The sequence below is a fragment of the Spermophilus citellus genome (assembly GCF_964194105.1).
Source record: "Spermophilus citellus genome assembly, chromosome: 3".
Taxonomy (NCBI): Eukaryota; Metazoa; Chordata; class Mammalia; order Rodentia; family Sciuridae; genus Spermophilus; species Spermophilus citellus.
The window spans coordinates 158,572,029-158,598,250 of NC_138184.1; the positions used below are offsets into that span (position 1 = coordinate 158,572,029).

The 26,222-nt window shown below is 38.3% G+C and overlaps 2 protein-coding genes across 5 annotated transcripts in view; one reads left to right on the top strand and one right to left on the bottom strand.

Moving 5' to 3' along the window:
- Nucleotides 1–11,587, bottom strand: part of ZNF277 (zinc finger protein 277) — a 136,632-nt gene extending 125,045 nt beyond the window's left edge. The window contains exon 1 of the mRNA XM_081284580.1: nucleotides 11,452–11,587. Within this exon, the coding sequence (XP_081140706.1) occupies nucleotides 11,452–11,542 (91 nt within the window). The 5' untranslated portion in view covers nucleotides 11,543–11,587. The remainder of the gene's footprint in view (nucleotides 1–11,451) is intronic.
- A 214-nt stretch (nucleotides 11,588–11,801) lies between these two features.
- The window catches only part of DOCK4 (dedicator of cytokinesis 4), a 446,200-nt gene continuing 431,779 nt past the window's right edge, over nucleotides 11,802–26,222 (top strand). For 3 of the 4 annotated variants that reach the window (XM_081285590.1, XM_081285587.1, XM_081285588.1), the window contains exon 1: nucleotides 11,802–12,188. Coding sequence is in view for 2 of the 4 variants with exons in the window: in XM_081285587.1 (XP_081141713.1) it covers nucleotides 12,152–12,188 (37 nt within the window). In the remaining 2 variants the exon portion in view is untranslated. Of the gene's footprint in view, nucleotides 12,189–20,986; nucleotides 21,181–26,222 lie in introns of all 4 variants that reach the window. The other variant, XM_081285589.1, reaches the window with a different exon arrangement.

Here is a 26,222-nt window from a genome sequence, read left to right on the forward strand (position 1 = left end):
CTGCTACATTTGCTGTTGTTTTGCTCTTCCTTTTCTAGGGCTTTGAGTTGGAGTGTGAGCTCATTTATTTGTTGGTTTCTTCTTTTTTTGAGGAATGACCACCAGGCGATGAATTTTCCTCTTAAAACTGCTTTCATTGTGTCCCATAGATTCCGATATGTTGTGTCTGTATTTTCGTTTATCTCTAAGAATTTTTTGATTTCCTCCTTTATGTCTTCTGTAACCCATCGATCATTCAGTAATATATTGTTCATTTTCCATGTGATGTAGGATTTTTCCTTCCTTCTTTTATCATTGATTTCCAGTTTCATTCCATTATGATCAGATAAAATGCATGGTATTATCTCCACCCCTTTATATTTACTGAGGGTTGCCCTATGGCATAATATATGGTCTATTTTTGAGAAGGATCCATGTGCTGCTGAGAAAAAAGTATAGCCATTTGATGATGGTTGATATATTCTATATAAGTCAGTTAAGTCTAGGTTATTGATTGTGGTATTGAGATCTATAGTTTCTTTATTCAACTTTTGTTTGGAGGATCTGTCCAATGATGAGAGTGGTGTGTTGAAGTCTCCCATAATTATTGTGTTGTGGTCTATTTGATTCTTGAATTTGAGAAGAATTTTTTTTTATGAATGTCGCAGCACCATTATTTGGTGCGTAAATATTGATAATTGTTATGTCTTGTTGGTGAATGGTTCCTTTTAACAGTATATAATGACCTTCTTTATCCCTTTTGATTAACTTAGTCTTGAAGTCGATTTTATTCGATATGAGGATGGCCACCCCTGCTTGCTTGCGAGGACCGTGTGCGTGGTATATTTTTTCCCATCCTTTCACCTTTAGCCTGTGTATGTCTTTTCCAATCAGATGTGTCTCCTGGAGGCAGCATATTGTTGGGTTTGTTTTTTTAATCCATGATACCAGCCTATGTCGCTTTATTGGAGAGTTTAAGCCATTAACATTCAGAGTTACTATTGATATATGGTTTGAACTTCCATCCATGATTGATTGTTTATCCTTTTTTTAAAAAAAAAAAAAATTTAGTTTGTTTCACCATGGTTGTCTTTCCCCTCGCCCTCTGTCTTTACTGAGGCACTTCCCACTGATGGTTTTGGTTATTGTTTTTCATTTCTTCTTCATGTAGTGTTTTGCTCAAAATGCTTTGCAATGCTGGTTTTCTGGCTGCAAATTCTTTTAACTTTTGTTTATCATGAAAGATTTTTATTTCGTTGTCATACCTGAAGCTTAATTTTGCTGGATACAGGATTCTTGGTTGGCATCCATTGTCTTTCAGTGTTTGAAATACATTGTTCCATGACCTTCTTGCTTTCAGTGTCTGTGCTGAAAAATCCGTTGTTAACCGTATTGGTTTACCCCTAAATGTAATCTGTCTCCTTTCCCTTGTAGCTTTTAATATTTTCTCTTTGTTCTGTATATTGGATATCTTCATAACAATGTGTCTTGGCGTTGGTCTACTGTGATTTTGTGTGCTCAGTGTCCTGTATGCATCTACAATTTGTACATCTGTTTCCTTTTTTATTTCTGGGAAGTTTTCTGTAATTATTTCATCCAGCAGGTTACTCATTCCCTTGGTTTGAATCTCTGTACCTTCTTCTATCCCGATGACTCGTAAGTTTGGTTTCTTCATGTTATAAAAATATGGAACGCTTCACGAATTTGCGTGTCATCCTTGCGCAGGGGCCATGCTAATCTTCTCTGTATCGTTCCAATTTTAGTATATGTGCTGCCGAAGCGAGCACTCTGTTTACCTTTTAAGCGGTATGAGGAACAGTGTTATACCATGTGAGGATTAGGTGTTGAAAGGTTATAAACCAACTTTTGGACTAAGAAAGCAGGGTGAATCGATTATGCAATGAATTAGAGAAAGAAGGCTTCATATCCTGCAGAAATCAAGTTCCAACATATGAAACTATATGACTTAGCTTCAATTTTCATTTCTATACTTTTCCAGTGCCCCCACTTATATATAATCTATATATCATTTTCTCTAAGTAGAATAAATAGACTTGATACTTGCTGTATATGTCCTTCATTTTTCTGTCGTTGCCTAGGTCTATAATGCTTTTTCATTGTTTATACAAATTCATTCTTATTAGCCTCAAAGCCCAGTACCAATGGGTAATAATCTCTTCCTGGTTCAACTCTACATAACTCTGACATTCCTTAGCATCTTCTACTCTGTAATACAGTTACTTCTGTACCTCTCATGGTTTTTAGGCCGTAAGATCTGTGATGGAAAGACCAAAACTATTTTTATCCTTTTATTCGATAGCATCAAGAATACATAAGCTTGCACATAACGGATAAGAAGGTCTGATTGCATTAAGTCTCAGTTCTATCAATAGTTCTCAGATCTGCACTGTTTATAATAATTGGAAAGGAGTGGGATGGGGTGAGATAGGATGCATCCTCATGATTTTGGAGTGATGGGCCCTAGGTCATAAACTGGTAGTGGTTCTCAGCTAATTTTCTAACTTGGTATACATGATTAATGACCCACACATGTGCAACTAATGCTCAAGGAAATAACCTAGGCTTGTTTTTTCCTTTGGGTATGTATAATGTGGGCTTCCTAACCATAAATTCAATTTTTCTTTCTTTTATTGATACTGGGAAGATGCAGTTGAAAGGGTGTTAGTACAATCTAATTCTCTCATTTACAATCAGGAAATCTTAACCAGAAGTACAAAGGACTTATCTAAAATTAGTCAGTTAGAAGCAGAAATTGTATTAAAACGCAGGCCTTCTTATTCCTTGTCCACTAAACCATATTTTCTATGATAACTGTTGCTAAAAAACTCTGTGTCCCAGTTGGCTATTAGCATTATTTTCTTTTTAAAAAATATTTGATTTTATTTTTTAAATACATGACAGTGGAATGCATTGCAATTCTTATTACACATATAGAGCACAATTTTTCATATTTGTTTGTATATACAGTATATTCACACCAATTCATGTCTTCATACACATTTCACCATCATTGCTAACTCCCTGCCCCCTCCCTTCCCCTTCCACCTCTCTGCCCTATCTAGAGTTCATCTATTCTTCCCATGCTCCCCCTCCCTATCCCATTATGGGTCAGTCATCTTATATCAGAGAAAACATTTGGCATTTGTTTTTTTGGGATTGGCTAACTTCACTTAGCATTATTTTCTCCAACACCATCCATTTACTCCATTTACATCCATTACTTTCTACTATGAGTGGGCACAGACTTACAAAGCTTTCAAAAGTTATTCATAAACCAATTTGTAAGAAATTCTAATGGTGCTTTCCAACTCTCTCACCTTTTCCTTTCTCTTTCCCGCTCCATTTGAGGAAATTAGTTGTGCTTTAGCAAAGATAGCTTGATTTATATTATGTTACAGTTCAACAACAGTTTCTGCTAATAATTGCTTTATAATGGTAATTACGATTAGCTGTGTACAAGATATTTTCTTTTCTAATTGGCTATTACTGGTGAATAGCAAGTTGTTACACAACTGAAGGCTATGTTAAATAAATAACCACAATTACAATTCTGAGGTCTATAATGGTAAACGAGCAAATATAAGTATTTGGATAAAAACATTATTATTTTTTTATTTTTTAAGGGCAGGGTCTCTGTCATTAATTTCAGGGAGGGGAAGGTTCATGTTTCAGTTAAGAAAAAACAGGAAATAAGGGCAGTGTTAGAGAAACCAGGAGATAGAATGTGAATTTCATTTTTTAAAAAAATAAGCACATTTAAAATCCTTGGTATGCTAAGGTCCTCAGATAATTCTAATGGATAATTCTAATGGAAGATTCTAATGGATCTACTTCTTTCAAGTATGATAAGGAAACATGATTCTCTCCAATTAACTCTGGTAAGACAGGAATACCAAGCCTTGTCAACTACACTGAAATGTCCCCGTTGATAAAGCCAGGATTATTTTTCATTTGTGTCCCTTAGAGCACCTCACACAGAGTTGGTCCACAGGTACCAATCAATACTAAATGCCATCACAATATGACACTGTCCCTGAGGATGAAGTCAAAATGTATATGATAGTCCTTGGCTTTAAGGGGTTTGCATATATAACCAGGGACTTGTCTTGATTCTAGCTCTAATGTATTTTTTTCTGTCTTTTGAGATGGAGTCTCGGAGTCTCAAAAGTCTCACTATGTTACTCATTAACTTTCAATTCTTCTGCCTGGGTCTCCCAAATACTTTTTATGTTCTTTGATTAGTCTATATCACTTTAAAATTATATCCAGACTTTGGTAGTAGTAGCAACAGGAGCAGCTATGATAATAATCAGATCATATGATTTGCTCAAGGTAACACAGCTTTTAATTAATAGTCCCTTTTGATTCCAGTTTGTCTCATTTCAAAGCCTGTACTTCTACCCACCATTGCCTCTTGTAATAGACCTTCATCAGTAGCATTATTCATCCCTATTTTTCATCACATCAAGAATGCTGTCACTTACACCACCAGTTATGGTTTGGATCTGAAATAACCCCCAAAGGATCATATGTTGAAGGCTTGGTCCCCACTTTAGCAATGTTCAGAGGTTAGACTTTTAGGAAATGATAAGGATAGAGCTTTCAAATCCTATCAGTGGATTTCCACTGGTGAATTCATAATCTGAATGTACTATTGGGAGATGGACTATTGGAAGATGGTGGAAACTGTAAAAGTTGAACCTAGTTGAAGGGAAAGTTCTTTGGGGGCATGGCCCTGAGGATTGTATCTTGTTTCTGGCTCCTTGCTTTCTCTCTCTCTCTCTCTCTCTCTCTCTTTCTTTTCCTGGCTGCTATGGATGTCAGCACTTTTCTTTCCTCTTCCACCATGTTTCCACCTCACCATAGGTCTGAAAGCAATGAAGTCAGCTGACCATGGACTGAAACCTCTGAAACCATGAGCCAAAATAAACTCTTAAGTTGATTTTTATCAGATACTTTGTCATATCAACAAAAAGCTGACTAACACATCACCTTACTCAACTGTCTAATGATACCAGCACTATTTTCCTGATGATATTAAGGCTCAGAGAGGTTACATAATTTTTCTCAAGTTTACACTAATACGAATAGAAAATCAGGGTTTGGGATTCAAGTCTTCTGACTCCTATTCCAGTTTTTCTTTCCATATGTTTTATTTAGTTAATATATTTATTATTTAAAATACACTACCTGCAGAGAAAGCCTCACAGAATCCTACTTGGTATTACTTAAAATATTCTATCACTTTTCAATTGTTGATTCCCCCTTCTCCCATTAAATCCTACTTAGCTTTAGAAAACTTTTCTTGGTTTCTAGGGCTAAGAACAACAATACAACCCCAGTTGACTCTCTCACAAATGAATGCTCTTGGTCACAATGAATATTAAGTTGAGATGTAAACAGAAACAGAAGACACATCAGTCATATCCATCACAACTTTTGAAAAAAGCTCCCCTGCTCATCTTTGGATCAAGTAGGTCAGTAGAACACACTTGTTTCAGCTAAAGGTGGCAAGTCTTGGGTATTGTCAGTGAAATGACAATTCAATCAGTCTGATATATTTATTAGTAAGTCATAGCAACATGAACCCTAATTCTGTGTCAAAATTTCTAAGAAAAGCTAATAAGAGTATTTAAAGATTCAGCTGTTGGTGATGACAATTAATGTACATTGCCTGATTCTACATACCATAATTTATGTTTAGAAGAAAGCATTATCTCTATTACATGAACCTGATAAACATCACCAATCCAGTTTTTTTCAAGATGAAAGTATATGCACATGTGTTGTGAAGGGCAATGCTATTTGATTGTATGAACAATAGGTCTGTGTCTACATAATGAGAAGTATATGTAAATTCATTATCTGATAAAAGTACCCACACATGCTTCAAATGAAATCTGATCATGAAGAGCAAAAAGGTATATCAAAATCATCATTTGTATCACCTCTGACATACATGCCAAAGATGTGCATATACTTATAACTGAAACAATAGTCACAATTTATTGAAGACCAAGCTACTATATCTACTATGTTCCTGAGTCATTTCAGCACACAGATATGATATTACTCTTATTATAGAAGAGAAATTAAGGTTCAGATGTTAGCTGACCTGTGACTGGTAAGTAACTAGGATTTCATCACAGATTGGCCTTTGAATTTTTTCACTGTATCATACTGCCTTGTGATAGTAACATTAGTTTTAAAACACATTTATGTTCAAGAAAGTCTATTTCAGACTTCATTGAATGGAAGTTACTATTACAAATCATTATACTAGTGCATAGGATAAAAGTTCTCAGTAAGTGATCTTGTACAAGTCATTCTTTGAATCAGTTTTCTCATTTATAAATAAAAAGGGATAATAATACCTCAAGGGTGGAAGCATTTGAAACAGTACCTGGTAGAGTTAGTACTTAACAGATGTTAGCTATCATCATCAGCATCATTATTATAAGATCCCTTTTTATAATGGCTCCTCTCTTAGTATCCTATATAAGATGGGTCCTGTGCATTTATTATAGGAAAGTCAAAGAATGTTTTGTATTAAGTTCCCTTTCAAATTTATACCAAACAAGACTTAGAAGACTAGGTTTCTGCATTTCTCTTTCTTCTGTTACATTCTCTGGTTTATTAATTGCAAGGCCATCCCAGTATACAAGGTTACCCTCTTGAAGACTCAGTGAATGTGTGGGAGTGGGAAGGTGGCAGCACTATGTAGGGGTGAGGAATGATAAAGAAGATAATATAAAGGGCTTTCAGAACACATAGTTGGAATACCAGTACACAGCACTAAAAGATCCTCTGACAGCCCCCAAATTCCAAGAGAGCATTGGCAGCATAAGCAGTTATCACCAGCACATTCCTAAGTTTCCCCTGGGTTACACAATTTAGATTGTTCCTTAAGTGAATAGAGCATCAGAGAGCAGGCAGTTTTATAGTTCAATTGGGCATATCTTTATGAAGAAAGCAACAAATGTTTGCTTTATTATAGCAAATATGCTGGACTTTACTAAACACATAACTCAATAAAATAATCACAGTAATTCTGCAAGGTAGAACATGTAGTACACAATATATACTATATATTTTCATTAATGTGATAGCATATACAATAAATCTATGTTAAGCAGCTATTAAATATCAGAATTGAAATTTATATGTTTTCCAAAATAGGGTCTAGTCTGGTTTCCATTGTCATGCCAAATATATGAGAATGGACAATGCTGATAAATGGAAATAGGATGAGAGCCTGTAGAAACTGGGTAACAACTATACAGATGATGGAAGACAGATTTCAAGGTTTCATGTGGTGAGTCATTTGTTTATGGGTTGCAGGTTATAAAGTCCAGACCTAAAGCATCCTTTAAAAATGCAATCATTATATAAACAACACTAAAACTTTACTTTTAAAAAACAATGAAGAACTATATGGAAATGCTAACTATGATTAGTTATGACAGAAAATCGTTTTCCTGATATACTTTGTACTTCTAATTGGTATGCATGTTTCACAAGCATAAAATATCTACTAGTTTTTATTTTAATTCCTCTGCTTAAAATAGCTGCCATTCTAAATACTTTAAATAAATTTCAAACAGATTATAAACATTAAGCTGTTATGGAATGTTTATTACATGAACCTATGATAAACACTGGATAAATAAAAGTAGAATAAGACAACTCTTGTGTTCAAGAAGTTCACAGTCCAGTGCAATAGAAAAAGTTGTCAACAAATAACTATTTTGATATGGTAAATAGATGGCAGACATATGGGAAAGGAAGCAGGTGACTGAAGGTGAGGCTAGAAAAGTAGATGAAATGTCACACGGAGAATATGGAGTTAGTTATAAATGTTGCTGAGTTAATGAAGATTTCAAGACTCATGAATATACTTGTTTTAGAATACAGATTAAGGGAGATAAAATTAAGACTTAGATCAAGGGGAAGGTTTTTCAACTGTCCAGACTAGAATACTGTTCTGATCAAACATTTATTAAACATTGACAATGTGCCAAGAACAGGATTGGGCAAACCAAAACAAGGTTTGGTTCTCAAAAGCATAATCCTAGAGGTGAGGGGACACAGGTTAAGTTAGCTGTGATGGTAAGGGTGAGAAACAGAATAGTGCTTGTAGAAATGAAGCAAAGGGACAGATTCAAAATACAGTTCAAGTACAGAAAAGTAAGACTTGGTAACTAACAGAATTCAGAATCTGAGGGCAAGACAGAAATCAAAGATGTTTTTAGCTCAGATTTGACTCTAAGTGCTACACTCCCCCACTTCTTCCAGAGACATCACAAATGAGATATTAAAGCCTCCAAAAGACAAACAATATAAATCCAAATATTACCATAACCATCATTCATCGGGCATATATTTGGAGAGAGAAAAGATTTTTGTCAGAATATTGCAAATAGAGGTACTAGTTAACAATTTCAGAAGAAATCATCCCAGTCATAAAATACTCCTAAAACTATTGTCAATACTAAACCATAGATATATTCTTATTGACTTCTTACTAGAAACAGCAAAAGAACATATATCAGCAATGTACGCCCAAGTGTGAGAGATGTTTTACCTATTTATTATTATTATTTTTTTGTTTTGTGGTGCTAGGGATTGAACCCAGGGCCTTGTACATGCTAGGCAAGTCCCCAGCTAAGTTCCCAGCATCAATTTATTATCTGAAAATTTGGGGAACAATATGAAATCCGAATTCTGTTCAAATGTATGGAAAGCATTGTTGTAAAAGACTTGGTCTGAGATCCAATCAATTTAGGGCCCTTCCTGGAGACAGACGGAGGTGTAGGAAGCCAGGCAAGAAAATGGTCTCAGTGAAGTTACCAGCTGTATCTGTCTACACATCACTCTGCGACTCATTCTAGAAGAATTTTGTAGAACTGCAAGGATTTCTATTAAAAAGTTCTTAGGTCCCTCTATCCCAGGATATCAAACATAAAGATTGAGATTTTAATTAGAGCTAGAGGGAAACCTCTTAAAGGTGGCAGTTTTCAAGAAATTAAAAAAAATATACGATTTTACAGAGAAAGATATACTTGATAACCTAAGTGGCTGACTAACCAAAATAATAAATATACTTCTAATATAATTATTTCACTTAAAATTTGCATCACACTTTGCTGGCTTTGAAAAGAATTTTGATAAAGTCACAGAATGACACATACATTATTAAGGGGAAAGCTTAATAAAAACTTTACCTTATAATAATGACATAGAAACCAACCAATAAGCTCTCCTATTGACTGCTACAAGTCAATGAGAAGACTGGGTAGTTCCGAACCAGGGTAAGGAATTCTTTTATGTTACCAACACTGCAAATTCATTGCTATTCAATACTTCCGATGAGAACGAGTTGAAGCCTAAAATTAAGCTTTCTATTTAGTTACTTAATTCAATCCAATAATCATTTAAATATCAGCCATAGATTAATGATTTCCTCACAGTTAGTGAGGATTTGTATATTACTGGCAAGAATATTATGCTGAATAACTTTTAAGAGGGAAATCTGGCATCTATCAAAATTTTAAAAATTCAAAAGTAACCTTGGATTCAACAATTCCTGACGAAATAAATAGCCACTAGACAAGGGTCTATGTATATAAAGATATTCACTGCAACAATATTGAAAAAGTAAAGCCACCTCTATGTTTGTTAATATGGGAATGGTTAAAGTATAAAACATCCATATTATGGAATCTGAGTGCAGTTCTTAAAAAAAAACAGAAACAACAAATATACTGATATGGAAGTTTTATGATAGATAACAAGAGAAAGAAGCAAGCTGCAGATCTTTGAATTTACTAAAATTATTCCTTTCTATTTAAAAAAATTGAAACCATATAAATGTCATACAAGAAAATGTCAAAAAAAATCTATGCATCAAACTGTTACTGCTAATAACTTTGGTAATGAGACTGTATGGTGGAAGAACTTTTCTTCACACACCTCTGAATGAATTGAAATGTTTAAAATGAAACATATTTTTACAAAAATTATATACATCTTTAAATATATATATTTCTTTTTTGGTACCAGAGATTGAACCCAGGGGCACTTAACCACTGAGTCATATCTCCAGTCCTTTTTATTTTTTATTTTGAGACAGGGTTTAGCTAAGTTGCTGGTGTTCAACTTGCCATCCTTGTGTCTCAGCCTCTCTAGCTGCTGGGATTACAGACATATACCCTTGGGCCTGGCAACATTCATAATTTTAAGATAATTAATGATTTTTGAGAATTGTATGATTTTGGAAGGCATATCCATGAGCTGAATTCAGAGATTTAATTTGATTAAAGATTCCATCTTTACTTCTTAAACTGGCAGCCTTCTGGAACTTTGAAGAATATGGAAATCCTAATAGTCTGTTAGTATTAAATAAGAGCTGAACATATGGTCAACCAATGAAAAAGGAGTGGGGTAAGTTTATATTTAACTCACAAGCCTATCAATTGATAAGTACTGAAATTAGAATTCCACCGATGGGAGTTGGGAAGAATCTGCACTTAAATCTCTGTGCTGTTGAGATAAAAACTTTATACTAAATGTTAATTTTGCTGTGAAGGTAAAAAACAAAGAAGGCAGAAAACCTCAACAAAGACTGAGAACCAAATTTAAGTCCCAAATCATATCCATTAGAGAAAGACAATCTGTTACATTAAGTTACACACCAAGGCAAAAAAAGGGGTGGAACAGGGAAAGACTTAAAAGGAGTCCCATACATCATCTACCTGCAGCTTTCAGAGTTTGATTTATGGTCACTACCAGTAGGTCAGAGGTCAACATAGCAGTGGGGTAGAGACCAAGTAGCTGTGACGGTTTTCATAACCCTCTTTAAGTGTTCTCTGAACTCACAGGTGCAAATCTTCCACTTCCCAAGAAGATTTCCTAGGCTCCACATTCAATATGTGAGAATGCACAGAGCAGTCAACAGACTACTAATATGGTCCAGTTGGCATCCAGTTGGCAACTAATATGTAGTGGAGAGCAGTGACCAGTCAGCAACTGGAAACCCTTCCCAAACCAAATAAAACACAACTCCGAGGAGGCCAAATCCAACAGTACTCGCGAGGAAAAGGAGCTGCTAATCCCAGAATTATAATCTCACACGCGCGAATCGGAGCTGGTCCACACCCCCCCACGGGCAAGTGCAAAGCTGGGAGCTCCAAACCGGAAGACAAATGCCCACAGCGCTTCCCAAATTGCGAGGAATGTCATTTCATCTCGTTTTCTACGCCCTCCCGGGATCGATCTGCCAAATAGCCGTCTTCGATCCCGCCCCTCATCCCAATAGGTTCTGCCAGTGGTCTCCTCGCGCCCAGGTGGTCTCAGAGCTGAACGGCTCCCAGGGTCCTATTGGCAGTAAGCTGCAGTCGGGGGATGAAGAGAGGAAAACAAATCGCCTGCACCTGAGGGCACCATACTCACCTTCACAGTCTACACCTGCGATTCCACTGCAGCTCTCACGATCTTGTTCCTCCAGTCCAGCAACAGCCCCCTGGGTCTTGGGGGCAGCCATTTCTCAGCTTAGCAAAAAAGGGAGGGCCACCGGGCGGAGCCGGACAGGGGCGGGCCGGTACCAATAGAAATGTGACTTGAGGTGAACGCCTCCTCCACGCGCCGTTTCCTCCACGCCTACGCCGCGCTGTCACGGCCTGGGCCAATAGGATGTGGCGAGCGGACTCTAACCCCTCCCCTTACCGCTACTACCACGCCCCCATCCATGATGGAGAGACAGAGAACTACAATTCCCGGCGTGCTGTGGGGGCCCTGGGAAGAGAGGGCTGGTAGAGGCACTGACGGGCGGGGGTGCGCCCGAGAGTGCCCCGGCGTGTTCGCTTAGTTCAGTGAATCAGAACAATGACTGCGCCGCCGGGTACCCGGGAGCGCGTCGGGAGACTGTGAGCAGCTGCTGCCGGGAGAGCGGCGGGCGGCGCAGCCTCGGTGGCGCGGTGTCAACGCCAGGCTTGAGAGCTGCTAGCACAGACCCTGCCCAGCGCCCGCAGCCCGCGCGGGGCTGCCGGGCTCCTGCGCTTGCAGCCGCTACTCGCGAGCTGTGCATTGTTGTGAGCTGGTTGAGGGGCGCGGGGATTACAAAGCCTGGAAACCCCGGTGCCCCCCTTTAGCCATGTGGATACCTACGGAGCACGAGAAATACGGCGTGGGTGAGTCTCCGCCGGGCGAACTTTTATTGGGCTTTGGCCGGAGCTGGTGCGCATTTCTCGTCCTTGCCCTCGCGCCCCTCCAGCTCCGCCGGGCTGGAAATGCCTAATCCTGGCATCGTGCGGTGGGTTTGGGGCTTTGCGGAGGGAGCTCCGGACGCAGTGGGTACGCGCCGGGGTTTCTCTTCCCACCGCTTGCTTGGCGTGCCCTGAACCGGACCCCGAGCGCCGGGACGGCTGGGGAAGCGCGCGGCCCGCCCGCCCGCCCGCTTGGGGCTCAGCCTGCAGAGTTTGGAGTGGCGACGGGGCGCGTTGTGTGTCAAGTTGGAAGAGGAGGCCAACGGGGTTCTTCTCCTTCCATACCCTTCTTGCCCAAAGCGGCAGAGCGACGGCAATGGGCCGCAACGATTTCCCAGGGCGGTGAGGGAGACGACAATCCCGCGGCGAGAACGTCCCTAAACAGTAGGGAAGCGCAGAAATCCCTCAGGATGGGGTTAGCATTCCCGAAGTGCGGAAGGTGGCATAGTCCTCTAAAGACCCGCTCTGACAGACCGAGCCCGGTCCGAGCCTCCTTCGTTCCCCCCGATGTTTGGGGTGTGTGTTTGGGGTCGCGGGGGATTGGCAGATTTCAACATCTGTGCCTCTCGGCTGTTTGGTTTTTGGAGGGGAACCGATATTTCGGCAGTGTTTTCACTTCTGACCACCTTCTCCACTCAGGGCAAGCGCAGCGGGGGTGGCCGTGGAGGATGGCTGTAGAGTGATAATGGGGAGGAGGGTCAGAACGCCTGGATCTTCGAGGCAGGGAGACAGGTTTTAGGAAAGGACTCTGCTGACACTGGTGTTGAGAGAAAAAGGAACAGGGTAGTGCTCGCTTTTCTGTGCAAAGGTGAACAACAAAGGACATTAATGTTAACTGATGAATACAGGAGTCTCCCTTCCTTTCCCTCCTCCCTTTTCAGGCGGATTACAGTTCCCGTTTTTGTTGTTTGATATCAGCTGGGTCGCCCCTTGACAGTTACTCCTTTTAGGGTTGAGACTATTAAGCCAGACTCCCTGGCAAGCCTGAAGCAACCAAATGCAATTATAATCTCCCAGAAGGTCTAACACACAGAGAGAACATTATAGGAAATAAAAGATTGTTAGTAAAATCCATAATGCCCCGTCCTGTCCACTGACGTACTTATTTTTATTTGGGACAGTGATTTAGATATGTGTGATATCTGATTTTGTTTGAAATTCAGTTTGCTGCAATTAAAAAAAATCTAGAAAGCCTTTGCAGGAAGTCACAGTTACCGGGGATTCCTGCATCACCCCTCCCCCCGCCCAGCTTCACCTGGGGATAGGTCTTTGGAGTTCACTGAAAGGACTGTTTTAGCATCCCCATATTTTTTTACATTGGGTTTCTTTCTGGACTGTGACCAGTTAGCAAGACAATAGTTTGTCCTGGACCCACCTTTGAGAAAGGCTTCCAGCTTTCCCTCTGTTCAAAGTGTAAAGGGAACCTTTGCCAAGCTCTCTACTGGGGAGAAGTAGATGTTGGTGGTTGTTTTCCTTCTCCTTACTCTCCTCCTTGGGGTGGGGCGGGGGGGGGGGCGGTGTTAACCCTTGCTAGGGAGAAGACATTGCCTTGGGTGAACTGGTGATGAACCAGAGGATATCACCTCATAATGGACCTTAACACAGTGCAGGAAGCACAGACCCATCCAGGCAATACTATCCTGCTTGGAGCTGATCCCAGATGTTGCTTTCTTCCAAGTGTTAAATTATACAGATTATGAGCGGGATTTATTTTCTTGATTTCTTTATGTGCCAGGTCACAGCTGGGCTGCTGGTATCGATTAGTTCATCTCTTGCCTTTCTTTACATGCTGTGGGCAGAGGCTAAAAAACCACTCTGGGATTTCTTGGAATTGCATACCGGATATTATCAGTCAACTGTTTTGGGCTGCCACAGACTACTCAGTTTTGGTTGTGATTTGGTTGCAGAGTAGGGGAGGTAGAAGGGCCTGAGCATACATATTTGGGAAAAGGAGGTTGAGTAAGGATTGAGATAAGGGGCAAGAGCAAAGAGGGTTCTTCTACCCAAAATTATTGCTATCATCGTTCTCTTTTATGCAGTATCATATGTACAGGAATGTTAATCATCTTTTAATATTACATTTTGAGCATTTGGCTTGTGGAATGCTGAGCTGTTTTTTAGAATCCATCTGTTAGGTGTGTGTGTGTGTGTGTGTGTGTGTGTGTGTGGTGAAAATTTTGCTAGGATACTTATGATGTGTGGACTTTATTTCTCACCATGGAGAGTACTATTTATAGCTGCTTATACTGCAAGTTATTTTTTTTTTAAACCTTGGTTGGTGTGTGCATTTCTCTCATTTAGTTCTTATAAATAGTAAAGATATTTTATGGGCTCAGATGTTTGGCTGATACCAGGTATAGTAGTAATTCAGTTTCTTCATTCTTTGAAATAAGTCAATCTTAGTAACTTAGAATATCTGAAGTAAATCTATGCAAACTGTTTTTTCACTGATACTTATGTACCATCTTCTATGTATGGGATACTTATGTCTATAATTTTTGATTAAATTTCAAGTAATATATTAAAAATATAAATAAAATTAATTTTATAATCATAGTAAGATTTATCAGAAATTCTTTTTCAAATTTGATACATGGCTACTATTTCCTCCACGTAAATGATGAGTGATCTTCAAATAGTGTATGGTCAGTCATATTCCTGAGTGTTATGATTCTAGGGCAAGGCATAGTGATAAAACTATAGTACTGAAAGACAGGGAATGTTCTCTTTTTAAAAACTTATTAGCAAGGATTGGAGATATAGCTTACTGGTAGAGCACTTTACCTAGCATTTGTGAGGTCTTATGTTCATCTCCAGTTCTGGGGGAAAAAAAAAGCAAATTAGTAAGCACAATGGTAGGCATGTTTTATTGGGTAACTCTAATTAGTTTCTGTTCCTGTCTAGATTCTGTTGTCAGCTATGTGACCTTAGATAAGTTGCTTAATCTTTCTGAGTCCTAGCCCTTAGGTCAGTTCTACCTAAGGTCCTTCCCAGTTCTAATTCTGTGGATTACTTCCAACCAAATGTGTTCTTTGGTTAGAAAAACATGTCCATTGTGTAGAGATTGTTATGAGTGAGAAACTTTTGTTGTGACATGTGCCACATGGTTTTAAACTAAGATCAGAGGTAAGTGAATGCTACCTGGCAAGCTACCAGAACCAAGGTGACTGTTGTTCACTTTCTCAATCTGTTCAATTCTCTCTCTCCAGTAGTAGTTCCATGGGCAGTGACTAAAGCATTTTTGATCTCCCACTCAAAAATTTCCTCACGATCACTATCTGCCTCTTGCATGTCCTCATCTGTCAAGCTCCTACCTCCCTTAATGTGGTGAGGATTCTTCACAGAGAAGGTTAAAACCATTGCAGATATGTTTGTGCTCATTTGTCCAATAGGCATTTTTTTTGCACAGTGTTTGTAGGTGAGCCAGTGAGTCTTCCTGAGCTGCAGCCCACACCCTCTCACACCTAGCCAGATGTTTTACATATATGAGCCTGGTTAAGCTTGGCAAGAGAATGTAGGTTGGAAAACAAAATCAGCAATAAATCCATGAGCCTTACGGGAAACAAAATTAAGAGCAAGCTAATCTGACAGTCATGAGAGTCTTTTTAAAAATAAAGTATTAAGAGTCCTAATGTCACTGAGTCCTTACAAATATTCTTGTCCTGTCTTTCTCTGTAAGCATGTGTGTGTGTGTGAGTGTGTGTGTGTGTGTGTGTGTGTGTGTGTGTGTGTGTGTTTAAACTTATCTGAGTAGGAATCACATTCCTTTTTAAAATCCCTTCTGTTTTAGGAAAAGGAGATAGGTACCTCCTCTTTTCTATTCAGGATCTTCAGAATCATCCTTCAGAAGGTTGCTTTAATGGTAGCTCCTATAGGGAGAGTCTGATGGGCTTACACCTTCAATCTTACTTTTCAGTTTTTCAGCTAAAGATTCCTGTTTGTGGTACCATGTTGTAGTTAGATTATACAGGATCTAAATAGTGGTGTGCTGCTTGGGATTGTTTGTGACATTTAGAGCCTGACACAGGATTCTGAACTTCCAGTGGAAAGAGAAGAGGAATGATTTATACCTCCAAGTAAAGTACCATTGAAGGGCTGTGCAGATCTGGTGGCAGCTGATGATTCCACCCTCCTGTGGGAATAGCCTATAAAAATGTTTCCCTCTTTCAGTCATTCTCCTAAGTGATGATTCTTTCACAAGGTCACCATGGTAACATAAAGTTGATGCCCTTCCTCTCTGGTCTTTTTTTTTTTTTCCTTCAGAATCTGTTATGGTAGATGCCACAAAAGAGATTATAAAATTTCAACAAGTTTAGGTTTTTCTGTCGTTAGCTGTTCTCATTACTAAGAGGATATAACACTTTTAGAATTATTTTTGATATAAGTTTCTAGCATAGTGACCTTTATGCTATGAGTACATGTGTCAGAGAAACATTAACACTAAGGAAATTCAACCAAAATGCTGATAAATATAATATTAATGTGTTTCATGGTTGAAAAAGTGTGAATTTTTTTTTTCGAGTTTACCCTCTGAAACAGAAGGACAACTTCCTTATATGAGATGAGGAAATAATTTCAGAGAGTTCATTCTAGATCAGAAGTTTTTAATCTTGTTTGACTATCATCTCTAAAAGGAATACATTTAATTTCCTGGCCCAGCTTATACATAAACACCATCTAATACCACCCCACACATACAACCAAAACCATATTTGTTCATACCCTGTGTGATCTATTATTTTTCATTCAAAAAAGATGTTGATCATTAACTGACTCAGTGACATTGAAGGGTCCTGACCCATTGTTTGAAAACTCTGCTCTAAATGCTACATGTGTGAAACTGGAAGGTTTGAAGTCAGACTCCTTAGATTTTTGTTAAGTTCCTTTCATGTTGTTGGCACAGTGTTGATGGGTAGTTTTTTTTTTCTCCTTCTGTTTTTAACAGTCACTTATTTGTATTTATTTTGACTTAGAATTTACTTATATTTTTTTCTTCAATGAAGGTCTTTTTTATATAATATTTCTCATTAAAGGTGGATTGAATATTCAAAGCCATTACATATATTGTATAAGTTGTCTCTCTAAGTTCATGTGTATTTTGCTACTAAGTTCTTTTTGCCCACCATTGGAATTAACTGCATAGTGACCATTTTGGTCTGTTTTTTACTATTGCATTTGACAATTCTCTTGGATCACTGTAACAGAAGAATTCATGCAAAGTGTCTTTGGAGTCATATAGCCAATTATAGGACCACTACCCATCATTCTTTGTGCCTTTTTTATTTTGCTGATCATTTTTAGACCAACAAGGTGGCTAGTACAACTTTTTTTTTTTTAAACTGAACTGGTAAGTATATTTGGCCAGAGGATGGTAGGACAAAAGAATAAAGCAGTACAATTCTCCAAGCCTATTTCCATTTAAGCAATTTAAACTTAAGAAACAACTGTTGTCCTCTCTGGCATTAAAAAAAAATGTGTGCTAAGATATCACTGAATATACTAATTAAATAAAAATCACACAAAAAAAGTTTCAATACCTTTTGGTGTCTTGGTTGCAATAAAACTAATATGCAGTACACTGCTGATTGTATTGGAAACAAATGTGATCCTTTTTGCAAACTGTGATTTTTATATTATAAATAACAAAAATATATAAAATATGTTTATATGTAATATACAAAATAGCATTTATGGAGCACTTACTGCATGCCAGGCACAGTTCTAAGAGCTTGTCTTGTGCTGTCATTTAGTTATCATGACACACCATGAGGTAGATTAAATTACCACTCATATTTCACAGGAAACTGAATCATGGAAGGGTTAAGCAACTATCTAAGGTCATATAGAAAATAATTGGAATCCATCAAGTCTTTGCAGACCCCACTCTCTTAGCTACTATGTTGCATTGCCTGTACAATAGCCATTATAGAAGTTTTAACTGCTAATCCCTGTCCTCAGTGTTTACATGGAAAAAAAATTAGGAGGAAAACACTACACACAAAGTTGTCCCTTGCCATGTTTTCTGTAAAACAACCTAAAGGACCATACGGTCCTTTAATGGATTTAGGTTATGACCAGGTTGTCAGAGTATTATATAATAGGATATTTTATAAATAAAACTATTTCTGTAATATATTCCAGGTTCCTAGTGTTAATTGACAAAAAAAAATCAATATACAGACAGACTAGGATTGAAACCATAGAAAATACGTATCATATATATAGCATTTGGTCAATGAACAAATGAGAATAATTCTTGCATTATAACATTATCAGTAAGTTCTCATTTAAAATATTTGGAAATACTGGAAATCTGAGTAGTATTAAACTGTAAACATACATATTATTTCTTATGAAGAAGAGGGATGGCATAAAAATGAGTAAAGAGTTATTACAATCAGAGGTAAGAAATGTTAAATTCTTGAGCCAGGTTAGCAGTCCTTGACATGGTGAAATATGGATGGATTTGAGAGAGGGATTTAAGAAATGAAAACAATAGGGCTTGGTTCTTGGTTATGAGGAATTGGAGAAAAGTTTAGGATGATGTTCTCATTGGCTCAGGAGACTATCACAAAAAATATCATAGATTGCATAATTTACAGTAATATTTTTTTTCTTTTTCTTTTCAGTACTGGGGATTGAACCCCGCGGGGGCTTTGCACATGGTAGGCAAGTGCTCTACTGCTGAAAAACATTCCCAGCCCTTAGACTGGGTAATTTAAACAACAGAAATTTATTTTTTCACAGTGCCAGAAGCCCAGAAAGTCCAAGATCAAGATGCAGGGTGACTTACTTCCTGCTTTGCTGATGAACACCTTCTTGTATTCCCATGTGGAGGGAAGGGGTTAGGTAGGAGGGGAAGGGAACTCTTTCCTGTCTCTTTTTTTTTTGGTGGGGGGTGGCAGTACCAGGGATTGAACTCAGGGGCACTTGACCACTGAGCCACATCCCCAGTCCCAGTTTGTATTTTATTTAAAGACAAGATCTCACTGAGTTGCTTAGCATCTGGCTTTTGCTGAGGCTGGCTTTGAACTCTTTATCCTCCTGCCTCAGCCTCCTGAGCTGCTGGAATTACAGGCATGTGCCACTGTGCCTGGTCATTCTCCTATTTCTTTTTATAACTGCACTAATCTCATCAGGAAGGCTCTCTGCTCATGACATAAGTGCATCCCAAAGGCACCGTCACCAATTACCATCATTAGGGTTTCACTATGTGAATTTTGGGGTTCAAAACATGTAGTTCTCTGCTTGGGCACCTAGGTGAATGCATGTGCTATTCATTCAATAAATGAGATGTCTTGTCTAGGCAGGACAGGTTATAGGGTAAGATTAAGAGTTTTGTTTGACCCCATTGAATTTGAGACACCTGAAAACTTAGAGGAGGCAACATCTGATAGGAAGTGGATCTGGATCTGGAGCAAAGAAGAAAAGCTCTAGGCTGAAGACCATGATTAATCATTTGGTTTGTGTGTGATGACTAAAACAATGGGCCTACTTGAGACCTAGCTAATTGTTCTGACTTTTTGATTATGTAGTCTGTCCATTCCAAGTTTTAAGGTGACAGACTACAAATTTCCAAACAGCAGTCATCTCCAAGCCTTGTATTAATAAGGATACAGAGAACTCTACAAAACTGAGAAATATTAGCTGTCTGTGTAGTGTTGGTAGTAAACTAAATTTTATGCTGTTTTCTTGTGTCCCACTAGTGCATTGCCTGGCTGAGGCAGCGTTAGTTATTTCTATTTCTGTGACAGTTTTATCCCAAACAAATATTTCATGCCAGATCATGCGCATTTGTGAGATTTCCACAAAAGGATGTTGAAAAACAGAATGCACAATAATAATTTAATACACAAGATTTATGCATCCCCCAAATAATATGTAAGTACCTACACAAATCCACAAATGGAAAAAATGCTTAAATATCTAAAGCAGTAGATGTGTTTGTATGTGTGAGACGTGTGTGTGTGTGTGTGTGTTTATATATATATATATATATATATATATATATATATATTGTGGGGGGCGGTAACCACAGGGTTCCACAGGGTTAAATGTAGAATTTTTAAAAATTATACTTTTCCAACCATGAAAAACATGTGATTTGAAGTAAGGGATTCCAGCTTGAAGTGACTTTAAACTTCCATTCCCTAACGTACCCTTTTATAACTACACACTGAAACAACCAATAAATGCACAGAAAGAGGCGAACATTAATACTATTAAAAATTAAGTCTGGGACTGGCGATGTAACCCTGTGATTGAGTGCTTGCTTAGCATGCCTACCACCCTGGGTTCAATCCCTAGCATCATACAGGAAATAATATAAAATAATAAATAAGTAAATAAAAATTAAGTTTGGTACAAAGTCTATTGCCAAAATTTGGGAGGTATTTCCCCCTGGTTTGTAGAACTGTATTAAGAAAATCAACTGGTGGTCTACTGTGGTAACTGTATTTAATAATAGCATATTATACATTTGGATTTGCTAAGAGTAAATCAAAGTGTTCTGACAGCAGGGTTTGAAAAGTAACTATGTGAGGTGTTAGATGTGTTAATTAGTTTGCTTGTAATCATTTAAAAATGTATATATATATCAAAACATCATGTTGTACACCTTAAATATATATAACTTTTATTTGTTAAATATACCTCAATAAAGTTGTGAGAAAAAGGAAGGAAAACCAATTGGTGGTTTTTCTCTGCTTTCCCTTATTAAGCAGAATGGCCTTGATGACTGGAAACATTGCAGGAAGACCCATCACCCTCATCCATAGTTCAGAGGTTGGATCAAAACGTTCAACTTGTATTGCCAGAGTGTCCTTTACTGTCTGAGGCATCTTTGATCCTTCTATTTGCATCCCATCTTTTTACTTTTATTGAGATGACCATTTCCAAAAACGACTGGGACAGAAAGGTAGGTGGCTAAGTGGATAAAAAGGAGACTGCAGAGGATGCCATTTTATCTTTGATAAGTATACTGTGGTCTTCCTAAGAAAAATGAGTCTATGAGTGCCCTTGAGTGCTGCAGTAACAAAACTTACTGGATTTTTTTTTTTCCTCGCTATCTGTTGTTGGCAGAGAAAAAAGTATAGGATAAGAGATGAATTTATCAAAAGTGTCCCCACACTGTGGTACATGGTATATGTTAACTAGGAATTTTGACTTGGTGCTGTGTGCATCTGCCAGTCTTTGAATGAAGACCTGAAAGTGGGCTCAAACCCACACCTTCATTTTTGGCCCCATCCTTTGCACTGCAGAGAGACTCCAGCCCCAGATTGCATTACATTTACATCCCTAAGGAGGAAAGAAACTAAACCTGGAAAGAGGTATCTGTCATGTAGTAATGAACTAAAACATGGGCTTAGCTTTTTATTAGCTGGTGAGAAAGCAAACATGACATTTCTATAGGAGGCTTTTGGAAACTACTAAGAGGTGAGTTTGATCTCTGCCTGGACTTAGATCTCCTGTGAGCATGCCACAGAGAGAAGGTGGTTGGCGAGAATCCTCTGGATAAGAAGTTTGAAAGTCTTCCTAGGTGAATTTGCTAAATATTTCTACCAAGAAATGAAACACTTTTGTTAACTAAGCAATTTATTGTTCAGTTTTATTGAATTCTTAATGGGACATTAACCTAAAAATATCTCCTTGAAATGTTTAAGCAGAAATGTAGAGATTTGGTTCTATATCCTTTTTTTCTCCAAAATGGATTGGCAACCAGAGGTAGACAGGTTTGTGCACAAGGGGGTGCATGTATATGAAGCAACTAAAGATAGCCTCACCTGAGGTCCTGGATACAACATTATTCTCTGTCCTGGGGAGAGCAGAGGGCCTACTCTCTGTTTTCCTGAGACAGCCAACATTGGTTAGGAAATTTGTGAAGCTTGGGTAATAATAGGCTCCAGGTTTAGCTTGGCTTTTGAAGAAAGAGGAAAATCCCCCAAACCTGAAGAAGCAGTTCTATAAAGAATGAAGATAGGAGAAATCTCTGAAGTTTTCTCCAGAAGTCTGCATGAAAAATACTAAGAATAAGATGAGGAATTCTACAACATTGCACATACAGTAAATGTTTTCCCTTACTCCCATTTTTTTTTTTTTAAAAAGAGAACTGTGTATTAACTGTATTCAGAATTTCCTTTAATACTCCTATCAGTAGTTTGTCAAAATTAAAAACACTAAATATTTATGGTTTTGGTCCCCAATTAGAAGAGGAAATATATATATATATATATATATATATATATATATATATATATATATATTATATTATATTATATTATATTATATTAAAATTTAAAAAATGGGAAAATACTTATGAGAAGTGAAGAACTGGGCACAAATTACAACATGTTGCCATGTTGTTACAACCAATGGTTATAATTGAGGAGTTGATTTTTTTCCCCTTTCTATTTTTTTAATAATTTCCAAAATTAACATGAATTTCTTTTATAATGGGAAAAATTAAACTCTTTTATAAGTCAAGCACTATTTCTTGTATAGGGTTTTCTCTCAGGATTCGAGGTTAGACTGTTGTTGAAAGTTGAGTCTGGACAGCCTGAATTTAACTTATCTTATATATCCAGGAATAACTCTATTCCAGAGTTTTTAAGTGGCTTTTCTTGCTATGCCAGTTTGCTTACTTATAATGTCGCTGCCCTGTTCATTCCCCAGTAGCCACTGTGAAGCTGTGCTTTCAGGTGGCCTTGGGGCATAAGTCTTTGAAAAAGAGCCCTAATCCGTCTTTGAAAAATAGCTTCAAATGAATTTACCTAAGATAAAAATGTTGTTCTCTCCATGAAGTATTTGCTTAGAAGACTGATGTTAGTGTCCCTGCTCATTTTGCATGTTTCTGTAAACTCGATCCTGAGGGACAGTGGGCCCTGGGATAATTTATTCAAGAGAAACCTTTCGACATAGAGATTCAATAACTTGAAGAGTTTTTATTTGGCACTTCTGAGGAATGATTTCTTACTATGCATATTATAGACTAAGCATATTCCCCACAAATTTATCTACATATGCCCAAGTGTGGCCATATTTGGAGAAAGGATGCAATTGAGGTCATAATGGTGGGGCCCCAATCAGATAGGATTAGTGTCCTTACAAGAAGAGACACTAGAGAACTCGATTGCTCTTCTTGTGCAGCACCCAGGAAAGATCATTTGAGCATACAGCAAGAAGGCTATGGTATGCTAGTCAGAGAGAGAGCCCTCACCAGGTACCACCCTTGCTAGACCTTGATTGGGCCTTTCATCCTCCAGAATTGTGAGGGAATATATTTCTGTTGTTGAAGCCATCTAGCTGGTGGTATTTTGTTATGACATTTCATGATGACTAATAATCTAGGTTAGCACAATTTTAGACACTGTAGTAAGAAGAACAAAGAAAAGCAGAAACCTTTTTATATCAGTGTAATCCATGTAATCAATATAGTCCCTTTCCATGGTCTAAGATTTAATTTCTCTGGCCTGTCCCAAGAAGCATAGATTTAACTGAGACACTCTTTGAAGATGGTCATCTCCTAATAATTCTAGACTTACGCTTACTTGAATAATAGCTTTTTTTTTTTTTTTTGCAAAGTTTCCCACATTGTCTTTAAGTTATCAGGTCACTTTGGGTGCCTTTAAAGCAAGCAACAGAAGTTGGGTCTTTAAACGCTTTTTTTTTTCCCCTGCCGCAATTATTTACAAAAACCTAGGATGACAGGTTTAACCACCTAGGTTGCATTTAAATCAGGTAGATGAGGTTTTATTGTTTGGAACTTTAGTTGGGGGCATCACTTTAGGTGTACTTTCCATGAACGACCTGACTGTTGAATGCCAACTCCTTGAGGAGAATAAAGAAAATTTAAGGGAAATTTTCTTTTCCATTTTTTTATATCCTTAAGTGTGTGTTCCCTGAGAGTAGTTAGTATATCCTTCTAAGTGTTCACTTATTGCATTTGTTTTTCTCTTAGTGACAAACATGCAGTCAACTTTTATGACACTTTAGTGGGAAAACTCTTTTTGAATGTTTTTTTTTTTTTTTTTTTTTTTTTTTTTTTATGAGACAAAGTACTGTGTATAAGGCATTGTCCTAGTATGATGGGCATCCAAAGAGGTATAGGACTGGATCCCTGGGCAAGCAGAGGAGCTCTAGAATGTTTCATAGTTTTATCTCATTTCGTTTGTTCAACATTTTTTCACGGTAGGTGTTATGTTCATTAATTGTTTAGTATTCATTTATTAAAGTAGTGCATACATGCATCACAGGGAAATCAGTGTGAACATTAAGACAGATATTTTCCTCTCTAGCTTTAAAACGAAGATAAGGACTTGGGATGGTGATATTATTCACATGTATGCCGGAGGAAACAGCTCTGAGAAGGGAGTGTCTCATATCCTGGAGAACTCAGAATATACACAAAAGAATAGAAGTTGCATTTTAAGATACTCCCCAAAGGCCTGAGTCACCAGCTGCTGTGATTGTCCAGTATCCCCACCTGAGTGGAACTGGCAGTGAATAATTGGAAAGTCTTTTTCCTCTTCCTTCTGGGTAATTTCTGCCCCTCCCCCACCTCATTCCTGTCACCTGACCCATGCTAAGTATCTTAGACAATAGTTTGTCATATTTTTGTGATTTCCTTCTAAGACTGGGCAGTGGAAGAAAGAGGGATTCAATATTGATGATTCTTCTTTAAGATTTTTTTAAGCTATAAATAAAACCTATAGTATATTTTTAAGTGACAGAAAGCTTTATAAGTGGGCAGTAGAGGAAAAACTAACTTAATGTGAATACTTGCCAGGAGCTAAGCCTGTTGCTTGGTGCCATACATATATTCTCAAGCCCTCCTGAAAATCATTTTCTTTTTTTTTTTTTGGTTCAAGGAGAAGGTACTGGGGAAGGCTGACAGTTAGACACACAAAGGAGGCAGAAGCTGGGGCCTACTCGTGGCACCATACTCCTTCATATTATACCTAAGACCTAGGAACAGAATCTGGAGAAATAGTCTTAGACTCTGGGGCTCTGTGGACAATGGTAAGGAAATTGCCAACCATATTTTACATTTTGTATAACATGCTGGTATTAGTACCACTGTTCTGTGAAATAAGTCCCTCCTGTGTCTTTTTGTTCTAGCTTTGGTCTTTTAGTCATGGTCAGATTCACTGTACTCTGTAGCAGTTATGGAGCAGGCTAGAGGGGCCACTTGGGGGATCAGGAAATGGAAATGATGCAGCCAGTGAGGTGCATAGGGAAATGAGAGAGCCAAGGACCAGATACTGCTGAGGGACTAGAAGGGAATAAAAGTGTGGATCCATAAATGAGGATGAGCCTAGCTAAATCTGAACAGGAGCAGAGAGGAACCCTAAAGCGAAAACCAAGTCTGCAGTGACATAGCTGAGTGGCATGATGAGAGCTCAATGTGGGGAGGGCCAGCACTGACTGGAGGAACTGGAAATCATAACCTCTGAGCTTGTATTCTGATGTTGTAAGTTCTTGCTCCACATGGACCTGGGATTCTCACTGTGCCCCATGGCAACTCAAGGGAAGCCTTGTCCTGCATGGCCAAGGAGCTTGTGTGTTCCTTGGTGTGCTGGAGAAATATCTCTTTTGTTTCAATTACTGTTGAAATTTGTCGTCTTTCTCCAGTCTCCTCTACTATGTGCTTTTGCATGTAAACCACAAGTGAGTTTTAAAAAAGCAAATTGTTAAAGTGGTTCTCCTGGAGAGGAAAGCAAGCAGCAAGCCAGCCAGCCAGCCTTTAGTGTTTCCTTTGCAGTCAGGATCTGGAGTCCAGAGGCATTTCATGGCACACAGGGCCCTTCCTAAACTAGCATCTGCCTGCAATCCCATCCTGTGTTGACCAGTTCTTCCTCTTTAATCCCTGTCCTCCATCCTAGGGGCCTGCTGACCTCTCCTCAGAGGTGCCAGACTGCTTCAGGACCACAAACCTGCCTTTGCATTTGCTGGAATTCTGCT